Here is an 11,413-nt window from a genome sequence, read left to right on the forward strand (position 1 = left end):
GAAATGCTTATAGCTAGAAGTGCCGTACTTATTGTACAAGAGCATAATTATCAAAAGTGTTAGCATATTAAGACATAAGCGTCGTTTTAGCTCTAAGACAACACTACATAAAAGTAGAATTTGATAAAGTGTCACATTAGTCCTAATCATCATTCTCAAGACTTAAAGCTACACTTTATTTGTGATTACTTTCGCTCCCAGTTATTATATACTAACTACTATAATTTTGAATATTTATACATGTTCATAAGTCAAAATCGTGTAAATAAAATTTATTGACTTTTGACGTATTACACTTTCATCACCAAGGCATTAGTGATTGAATTTATGAATATAACGACATATTATCTGGAGATTTTAAGTTGTCGCTAATAGCATGATTTTCAATTTATTTGATGGGACTCTTCACGAGCCTTTTGATGAACAAATAATTGGTTTTGTGGTAAAATCACACCCACAAATGTATGAAAAAAAAATCACAAAAGAGTCCTATGGTTGAATATGATATAAAAGAAAACAATATAAAAAAAAAAGATTGATTCAATGGATTTGTCAAGTTGATCAATAGTTCGCAGTGTGATACTTACAGAACAATCAACAGAAAATATAAAAGATGGCTCCGTTTGTGGTCCAAAAACGCTGTCAATAAAGCAATTCGCGATCCCCAATCTATTCATGTCATTGCTCTGGCTGCAACAATGATACAGATGGAGAACAAGAAGAAGTTGTTGATGATGTCATTTGCTTTGATGAATCTGTGTTAGAGATAATACATACCGATTGGTTTTGGGCGAGAGAAGCGACACCAAAGAGCAACGGCATGGAAGGCGTCGAATAAGACGCTACAGGCATCTTTGAGGATAGTACAGGAAGGGAAGCTTCAGAGTTCAATACTTGAATCACTTGTCTCATTGTTGGTCGAAGCTTCAAGTCAGGATGCTGGCACCACAACCCAATGATCATCAACTGTTTGATTTCCTCCTCCTCAAAATCCGATCCTAGACGCGGATCGACCGCGTCTAAAAGTTTCCCAGTACCATATAGCTCCCATACCCATTCTACCAAACGTTGTTGGGATTCTTGAGCATTGTAATCGATGGGTTTCCGCCCACAAGCAATTTCCAATGCAACAACTCCAAAGCTAAAGACATCTGATTCTTTGCTTGCTTTGCCGGTTACTACACATTCAGGAGCCATGTAACCCAAGGTTCCAGCCAACATGGTTGTCTGTACACCTTTATCGTGGTCAACAAGCTTAGCTAACCCAAAATCACCAAGCTTTGCGTTGAAATTCGAATCCAGCATCACGTTACTTGGTTTGATATCTCTATGCAAAACACATTGCTCCCATTCTTCATGTAGATACAATAAAGCCGAAGCTAACCCATGAGCAATCTTGTACCTTGTCCCCCATGCCAACAAGCTCTTTAACTTGAAAAGATGTGTATCCAAGCTTCTATTTTCCATATACTCGTAAACAAGCAGGAGTTCACGTTTCTCATGGCACCAACCAATGAGTTGCACAAGGTTTTTGTGCCTTAGTCGGCTAATAATCCTGACTTCCGATGCATACTGCTTGATCCCTTGTTTGGAAGTTTTCGACATCCTTTTCACCGCAATGTAAGTTCTTGATTCTCTCAAGAATCCCCTGTAAACACCACCAAAACCTCCCTCCCCGAGCTTCTCCTGCAAAGCAAAGTCACCAGTTGATTCCGCTAATTCATGGTACGAAAATCTTTTTGGCCCGCTACCCATTTCGAAATCCTTATTCATCTCAATATCAAGTTCACCTTCATCTTCAGCTTCAGCTTCATCTTCATCTTCCCTCCTTTTTGTCCTCTTCCACCTCCATAAAACAACCAAAAGTATAACCACGAAAGGAACTGTAACCGATAATCCAACTATTAGTCCCACCCTGTTCTTTTTCCCATCCTCTGGATCAGGATTCGGGTCTAAATACCAACTATCGAAGCTCCAAGATCTCAAGATATTTTTCTGGAACCGAGGTCCTGTTGCTGCTGAAAACCCGAAAATTACCCGGTCAGGCAACTCATTACTTAGATCAACGTTGTGTGTAAATCCCTCTTGACGTACGACTATATTGTTTTGATAACCGGTGAAAGAAACATTAAAATTATTCGAACCCGAATCATACCTGATCCAAGCTTCACATACCCCTCCACCAGTTACATTGCTAAACCATTTCTGGGACTTCACGGATTCAAGAGAGTTAACGTTGAGACCTACATGATCACGCATGGGAGTGTTGCTAGTGTCATTCGGGTCCCAAATGTCCCAGAAAGTATCAAACTCTACAGCAACAAACCGAGGCCTGTTGGTACTGCCTGATGGAGTCATTGGAAGCCCCATGGATCCTCTAGGTATAAGCTCAGAATTATTCTGAGCAAGAAAGAATGTGAGGCCATAACCGTATTCTGCGGACCTGTTTGAATCAATCACAAAGGTAAAATTGGTAGAAAAGCTTGATACGTTAGATTTATTGTCCCAAAGAAGAAGTTCCCTGATGTATGTCACTCGTCCGGTTTTCTGGCTCTGGGTTGCGTCAATCTGATCTTCGGTCAAGTGGATTCCATCTTTGGAGATGTAAGTTCCATTACGTTCAATAACTATTTCAGGGTTTCGACTCCGGGGACCGGTGAATGTAAAATTGAATGAAAGTGAGGTTATGTATGGGATGGAGACTAGAACAAAGAAGGTGATGATGAATTTCATGATGATGGAAACTTGATAGAAGGTTGCAGGTTTTGTGTTTGTTTGAAGATTAATTATATGAGGTTGAGTCAACGAAACAATCTATAGGAGAAGGTTACCAAAGAAGAAGTGGCTAGTATTTCTTAGAATGTTGAGCAACGTCAAACTCAAAGAAGCCGTGGCGAATAATTTGTATTAAAGTCATAAATTGGATGGGTGATCATGTTCACATTAAATATCTTTGTTTATATTATTACTCCCTAAGAAAATACTAGTGATTTAATATCATGACTTTTATGCCTAAAAAACTTTGATCATTTACACGAGAAAGCTGACTTACTTTCAATAAGATCTTTGATCCTGACCTGGTAGATTTGTTTTGGAAAAAATAGACGTTGGTTGGAGTCGTTATATATATCTTTTTCCTGATTCAAACTCATTGGACTGGTTGCTAGTAGACGGTTGATGTATTAGTTTTTTGGCCAGGGATGAAATGTTGATATACAACCCCAATCGTCCGACTTATAGGCCATCAATAGTAGATGATTCGTCCGATTTTCCTGGTTGGGGGCTTTGGATGGGCGTAATAAACCATTTCTGTTGCACCAAAACTATGAGCAATGTGTCTATGGGGGGACTGGCCTGGATGACTCCAAATCAAATATAACAACTACGGCCCAGTTGCGTAATCTCAGTAGAGAGAAGTTCTATTTGGGTCTAGAACAACTACGGCCCAGTTGTGTAATTTCAGTAGGACTTTGAATTGAAACAGGTTCTCTCCTAGACTACCTATCAACCAATGTAGAACGATAATTTGGATGATAGTGTCTTTGGGTGTCAATAAAATTCTAGAATTATTCAATAAGTGTGGATTCCAATTAGTTGGAAGAGAAGAAAAATGTGTGGATAAGGTTGAAGAACAATAATATCTGCAGATGAAGAGCAAGCTGTCATTAAACATATGTGATTGGATAAGGTGTGTGTGATGTTAAAGGAAGTGGGTTAAAGACTTGTTTTTGGAAAATAGGATTTTTTTTTTTCAGGGGCTTCAAGAATGTTAGATACCTAGTATTTGACGATTTACATAACTATTTATTGATTTAGTACTTTTCTAAGTTTTAATATTCTATTATTGTCATTTTTGTGTATTATTCGCAGGGGCGGAGCTAGCATAGAGAGGGTAGCCCGTGCTATCCATCAACCTTTTTGGTGAAGTGCATTTTTACCTTGACCATTCCAAATGTGTGTGGATAGTTACATAAATTAATTAACTGAGATGAAGAGAGAATAAAAATTGGAGCCGAAAGAACCGGATTTTTTTGGATAGTTGAGGAAAGATGAAGAGGGAATTTTTACCTTGACCATTCCAGATTATTGTGGATAATTAAGGAAAGGAGTAGAAGCGGTTCCGCAAATGTTAACATGATAAAGAAAGAAAAGCCTAATTTATCTAACTTGAACTCGACCTTTTTAAATTTTATTATATACTACTAGGTTAGTAACCCGGGTATTACACGGGCTGAACAATAAAAGCAATAAAATTCATAAAATTGTAACACGGTTTAAATGTTTAAAACTTGAATTTATTTTTTAAATATTTTTAATGTGTGTCAAATTTAACACACATCACTTAAAAGAAACAAATTACCATCCATCTACCCTATAAAATCTTTTGAAGAACCACTTTCACCAACGCGATAAAGGGTTGAATGTTTAAAACTTTTTTTTTATATATTTTTTAATGTGTGTCAAATTTTAAACACATCACTCAAAGAAACAAATCACCATCCATCTACCCTACAAATTCTTTAGAAGAACAACTTTCACCAACTAACACTACAAATTCTTTAGAAGAACCACTTTCACCAACCAACACGATGAATGATGGTTTAATGCTAGAACAATAATAATAGTAGTAAAATTGTTGGAACTCTTTCGGGTTAAATAAATGTAATGTTATATACTTAGTAATAAGGATTTAAGAATTTTATAGCAATATTTTAAGTTAGTATATAAATTACAAGAGACAGCGTTAGAACATAATTAATATTTATGAAACTACATTACAAAATTCTAAAAGTATGTTGCAAACCTAATCAAAATTTAAATTTCTACAATTATATGTTCATGAGCAGGAGAACCGATTGTATCACCATTTTAAATTTCTACAATTATATCTGCATGAGCAGGAACATCGTTTGTTTTACCATAGGCAATCACTCTATTTATACATACTGGTAATTAAACGCAGAATGCTAATAGCAAGATAAATACGACTACCCTATATTTCCTTTTGAATTTATTTAGTTTGAAAAAAAATCACGTAAGAACTAACAGCGTCGGGTTATTAATAAATCAACCATATCATCAAGTTTCAAACCCAGCCTCTTAACAATGAAAAAAGGGCACAGATATGGTTCGATCTAAATTAACCATATTCCTCAAACAATTTAATAACTAGTTGAGTACCCGTCCATAGGCCGGGTATTTTAACGACATAATGACATAAGTATATATATAGTACATGATAAAGAAAACAATAAATATTCATAATGTATATAGACTACATGATAATGCAAAATAAAATGTATTTATAACGTCAGTAAACAAATAACCAAGCATTAAAATGAACATAACAGAAGAGTACACTTAATTAAACTAAATATTTAGTGAAGAAAGAGTCTCGGTGTTACCACTCCTTGTAACTCATATTACACAAACAAAATATAACAACCCATCAAAACTTGTTAGAGTCTTTACTTCACGCCAAGCTGTTTCGAATGGAAGTGAGAGTATGGCACTTGATAGATGATCTGATTGTCCACACGAAGGGGTAAATACTGAACATAAAGATGAACCAATCGCTATAAATTTCTGATTATTGGATGTAGATGTGTGCCGAAAATGCGTTATAGCAAAATGACGCATCGATAGTAGAGATAGCCATTGCTTACATACACTCTTAGACCAGCCCACATACTTTGCGGAAGCCTGATTAATATATCAAGAAATGCAACAACATTTTAGACTTTAGGTATACCAACAATATGATAGTGACAACCCCTGTAATGCTTAAGAATATTAAAGGAAGGCACACATGAATATAATAGAAAACCTTTTGAATTCTCACAAATAAACAGAGTAAATTTTGTGTCTTCGTTTATAACTATATTCTTGTCACCATAAATTAATACGTAGCTTTAGTATGTTGGGTACTCATGATGCATGAAATTCTCATTTTAAAAATGAGTAGCCAAAAAAACACGACCATGAGTTCCATGCCATCAAATAAGTGAACCAAATTGGTTGGGACAACTACTACAACTCTTTTTTGCTACAATACAAACTATGTTACTTACATTCAATCCATATAAACTTAAGAAACCAAACCAATACAAATAAATGAGCTTACATTTTTATCAAGTGAAATAAGTAGTAATATGTTTCGCTGACATCAAACCAAGTAAAATTCGACACACACAAAAATAAGATTATATCATGCTCCATGGTGTGTTAGTGAAGAAAAACCAGCTACATTGTAGTGTTCATCCATTTTTTATTGAAAAATAATTTACAATTTTTATTGAAAAATAATTTACAATAAAAGATGTAATAACATGTCTAATAATAATTTTAAAAGTACAAAGTAAAACAATAAAAAAAAGTATTATCATCAATAATAACAATTAGGAGCAAACTAATGTGCGTATTGACCATGATTTGTTTTGTTATTTGAATGGGTTTTCTATGTGGGCCAGGTTAGGTTACTGGGCCATGGGATCAAACATAAAACGAAATGGGAGATGGACCGGGTGTGAGCTACAAATATGGATATTGAGTGGGTATGGATCTTCCGAAATAAAACATGGATACTATTTAAAAGTAGTGATCACATAACCCTAGCCACATATGCGATGAATCCAGCCCTTTATTCTTCTGCAAATCGTTTCTTTCTGAATATGGTTTTCGTCATCGTCATCAGTTTTTGATGATGACGATTCACCATTGTTATGGCTGTATACACTATGTACATTGTCGTCATATGTACCGTCACTTCAATCGTTTTCGTAATTTAGGGTTTTCATCTCTGAAACCCTAGGGTCTTACACATGATATTATTTTGTTCGATTTGGGTGCTTGATGTTTGATTAACAGTTTATTTGATGATCATTGTGAAAGATAACGACCGAAGCTTTTCGGATTTTAGGGTTTTAGTCAACTGAAACCCAAGGTTCTGATACACTGTGAATATTTGATCGACTGGGGTGATTCATGTTCGTTTAATAATGTTTGGATCTGTAATTAGGCATATGAAGGGGTAATGCTATTTTGTTTGTTCGTTTAACATTTAAGTTTTATTAGGTTTATAACTGCAATATTGTATACTTTTCTAAGATACTAATCTGTTTTAATGTGCTAATAGGAACCTTGATATGATGTACAGAAGTTAGGGCTTATCCTTTAGTGTTTGAAACAACTCACGAAACTATTGTGCATCTTCTAACCCATGTTCTTAATCATATGTCACAGTAAGTATTCCTTACCAATCTGTCATACTATTTGCTCTACATACGTGTCTTGTTTAACAGAAACCTATTTGAATTAAATGGTATAAAATGCATAATGTTTATTTTTGACATCTGTTATATTATGTGTTATACATGTAAGGCTTATTGTGATTAAAATGTTGTGAGTTCTAAGTTTGTTTTGAGATGAGTCACTTAGATTATACACATTTGAAGAAAATTCAGTATACATACCTTAGCAAACCTATTACAGGCCTAAATGGTTTCGTTTGCATATAAGTCTTTAAAATTTAAAAGTGTATAAACATACCAAAGTGTATGTAATAAAAGCTAAAGTAAAGCTATTATCATAACATAAGATGGTTTTGCAAAGCGACTTAATATGATGATAGCATCTTAAAATCCTATATTACTACATTATATATAGCTATTTACTCAAGGCCGTTAAGGTTTTTTGTCTGAAAATTATGGGTAGTTAATTAATCAGGGATAGTGTGAAAGTGGGAAAGTGGCCTACTTGGTCATTAAGTATTATATATAACTGAACAATCTATAACTTTTAAAAGTCAACATGTGTTTATGTGTAAATCATATAACCGTATCATATGTTTCTTGAATTTTTTTTAAAACCTTTTACTTTTTAGCAAATATTATACATCATCATGATCAACATCATTTTGGGGATATTGCTAATCCACACGTATTTACAATAGTATTTTTTTTATCGCAGTTTGAAGAGGTAAGGGGCTAGCTTCAGGATGTTGAAGAAGGGAATGAGCAAATTAGGTCAGTTTTGTTAATAACTAATCTACCTGGTTTTAGTTAACAATATGTATTCATTTGTTGTTTTCCTTTGTATTTTTTGTTTAAAAAAGGCGGTTAACATATGAGGGATTTTTGTAAATATCTTAATAAGAGAATTCAAAATGGCTATGAAATCTGTAATGAAGGTTTAACACATGAGAGGTTTTTGTAAGAGAATTAAAAAATGACTATGAAGGTCTACTAACCTGTAATGAAGGTGTTAACACATGGGAGGTTTTTGTAAGATAATTTAAAATGGATATGAAGGTGTTTACAAATAAGAGGCTTTTGTAAGAAAAATCAAAATTACTTCACTTGAGGTTGTATTTTCTGTGTGGTACCTTCAGGACACTACTATATCTTTTTATTATTTTTTCAAGTCTTTCATGTGTTATCCCATTTTATTTACACCACTTGAAAAGAGAATTTTTCAACATTAAGAACATGAAAATAATCATAATACTTACTTTTTTTTAATAACTGAAACAACCTATTTACAGAGCACAAACTAAGAGTTAAGTAAAAAATGTTGGACTCACTAATTTAAGGAACCAAAAAATAGGAAGTAAAACTTGTGTAAAATGTATAAAAGACAAACTATATTTTATTAAAAACCATTTATACAAACACATTTCCCTTTTTAAAAAAATATGAAACATGTGTAAAATGTACAGAAGACATTATATGTTTTGAAAACCACTAAAAAAACCGATTAATATTTTTAAAACAAAACAATATGTAAACTTGTGTAAACATTTAAAAACCGAAATTACCATATTTAAAGAAACATTATCCAAATCTTTTCTAAGTTTTTTTAAGGTTAACAAATTACAAATACACCATTTGCCATTCGATCTGATCTGATCCTGTTTAAATAAAAAACAGAAAATATGAATCTTTAATTACATGTTTAAAGATCAAATGGTAAACTGAAAAAAAGAAAGTGCACAAACTTGAGTTCACCTTCGAGTTATCATGTTCGGCCTCATCTTCTAAACCTGTTTAAATTAAGAACAGAAAATTTGAACTTTTAATTACAACTTTAAAGATGAGATTGTAATTTAAAATAAAGAAAATAAAGTGACTTGAGCCCGCCTTCAGTTTATCATGCTTCGACATCATCTTATAATCCTGTTTACATAAAAGCAGAAATTTGAACATTTTAAATACATGTTTAAAGATGAGATTGTAAACTAAGTACTTGTACAATGAATGAATGAAAGTACATGAATACAAGTTCACATTCACCATGCTTCACCATCATCTTCGTGTCCTTTTTATGTTAAGAGTTTCAAAGCTGAAAGTGTAATATGATGGAAAGAATACCTTGGCCAACTGATTTGTGTTTTTTTATGATGGTCTTCCATTTAGACAGCAGAGGTAGTGTTTTTTAACCCCAATATCTTCCTGTATGTTCCAGAAAGAAAAAAAATATACATGGGAACAAATCAAACTCATTACTAACATTTTTAAATATAATTAACCTGCACTTTCAGGTCACAGTGTAAGTCGGATGTCAACGGACTGGTAAATGAGTTGCAGGTCTCAGCATTCTCATCAGTTGCAAGGCCTTTTTTGGCTCAACCTGGTATGAAATGAAACTCTCAAATTAGTAGGTGAAAGTATTAAAACAACTTATCAAGTTAAATACCCTAGAAACTCTCAAATTAGTAGGTAAAAGTATCAAAACAATTTATCAAGTAAAATACCTTGGAATTTAGATCTGTTGCTTTCATCTTTATATGCTCCATTGCTTTCATCTTTATTCTGCTCCATTGGAATGCTTAAACTTTGGTAGCATATATAATTAAAAAATAAATGGAAGATTATGCTACCTCAACCCGTATTATATAGCCAACAAACTATTCAGTTAAGTGTCCATTACCCCACTAAGTTCCTGAAAATAAGGAACACCCTTTTAACTGTCAATTGATAACTTGCACTTTTCTAGGACCCATGTTCTAATAATGCATTCTGATTGGTGCATCTTGATAAACTGCAGGAAACCGCAAGATCGTGGGTGAGAGAGGGCTGAACTGCCGTGAACTGCTGCTTCTAGAAGGAATTTAGAGACTTTAAACGGCTGAGATTAAAAGTTGATGACTTTCTACGGCTGTAATTAGCCCAAATAGCAGTTACAAACAACGGGAACAATATAATATAGAATTATACATAACCATATTCCTCAAACAATTTAATAATTATACATCACATATTTAACGTCATATGCGGATTGGAAAAGTATTGAAAAGCGAATGATATTAGGGATTCATTTTGACCTTTTAGGTTTACAATTGAATAGAGAAAAAAGGAACGGCAATAGCGGAAGTTGCAACTTAATTTGTTTTTAGTTAATATATTAGTTATAATTATATATATTTTTTAATAAATCCCAAAATTACAGAAACCTTTCCCTCCAAAATGATGAATTGTTAAGGATGCCATGTGGCAACCCAAAATCCTTATTTATTAGATAGTATAGATTAGTAGACAAAGTGAAATGATTAGTAATTTTTTGTCTTTAATGATTTTTTTTATATATATTATATAGTTTTATCTGATAACCCGTGTTTGTGTTGAATAAAAGATATTTAGTCATGAGTAGTCCGTGCTACAACTAAACTTTTCTTCTAGATCTGCCACCACTGATTATTCAGATAATTGTTGTTATTGAACTTTATCACTTGTAAATCTGGTATATTTATGACGTGAAAACCTTCAATTCATATGACAAGCATACCTGAAAGTTTGCTCAGAAATCATGAATGTAAATATGAGATCTAAACAACTTGATTCCATCTTCTTCTAGTCCGATCTTCCTTTTCATCACTTTTCTTTCCCACACACCGTGGCCAGTGAAAATGTCATTGCCTAGATAGTGGAACCACAATCAAAGTCACCATCCAACTTAACCAGTTTCGTAAGGGAGTTAGACAACGATTTTTCTACCTTGTCCAAAACCATCCACACTGTTAGATAATCATTCTTAATTTATTATCCAGTGTATGTATTTGTAATTTCTAGATAGTCTTGGTAGCTAAGTGTATTTCATATCTCTGTATATTGTATAGAAGATCATTCACTTTCCCTCAAATATGGTATCACCCATGATCTACAAAAATTGGTTGAGTTTCCCCACCCCTTCATCTCGCAATCTCTTCCTTTTCTCTTGCCCTCCATCCGATTCACTCTTTTGGTTCTGCTTCTCCTCCCCTGATCCTTCTCCTCCATGGTCCCAACGGGTCTCCTTGCTGAACCCCAGTGGTGGACCATCTATACTTATCTTTACGACATAATCTTAATGGTTGCCCGTATAGAAATGCTATCAATAAAGAAATAGGGTTGATCCATCCACTAGATTAAACACATTA

At 33.7% G+C, this 11,413-nt stretch overlaps 1 protein-coding gene and 1 long non-coding RNA gene across 3 annotated transcripts; one reads left to right on the top strand and one right to left on the bottom strand.

Annotated features, from left to right (window-relative positions):
- Positions 1-523: 523 nt before the first annotated feature.
- LOC110929363 (L-type lectin-domain containing receptor kinase IX.1) lies at positions 524-3,638 on the bottom strand. The gene is made up of 2 exons (XM_022172518.2): positions 778-3,638; positions 524-690 (listed from the first exon to the last, which is right to left on the bottom strand). The coding sequence occupies exons 1-2, from the start codon at positions 2,731-2,733 to the stop codon at positions 679-681; spliced, it is 1,968 nt and encodes a 655-aa protein (XP_022028210.1). The 5' UTR covers positions 2,734-3,638; the 3' UTR covers positions 524-678.
- Positions 3,639-6,566: 2,928 nt separating this feature from the next.
- On the top strand, positions 6,567-10,227 carry LOC110929365. 2 transcript variants are annotated; one of them, XR_004889555.1, is made up of 5 exons: positions 6,567-7,030; positions 7,136-7,241; positions 7,969-9,422; positions 9,539-9,630; positions 10,045-10,227. It is a non-coding gene; the product is annotated as an uncharacterized LOC110929365 (long non-coding RNA). The 2 variants fall into 2 exon arrangements; XR_002587054.2 differs by having other exon boundaries at positions 6,580-7,030; positions 7,969-8,024.
- Positions 10,228-11,413: the final 1,186 nt, after the last annotated feature.

The sequence above is a fragment of the Helianthus annuus genome, chromosome 3 (genome assembly GCF_002127325.2).
Source record: "Helianthus annuus cultivar XRQ/B chromosome 3, HanXRQr2.0-SUNRISE, whole genome shotgun sequence".
Classification (NCBI taxonomy): domain Eukaryota; kingdom Viridiplantae; phylum Streptophyta; class Magnoliopsida; order Asterales; family Asteraceae; genus Helianthus; species Helianthus annuus.

What these genes read in the sequence shown, in the direction of transcription:
- LOC110929363 (XM_022172518.2), bottom strand. Translation starts at nt 2,733, where the DNA reads ATGAAATTCATCATCACCTTCTTTGTTCTAGTCTCCATCCCATACATA.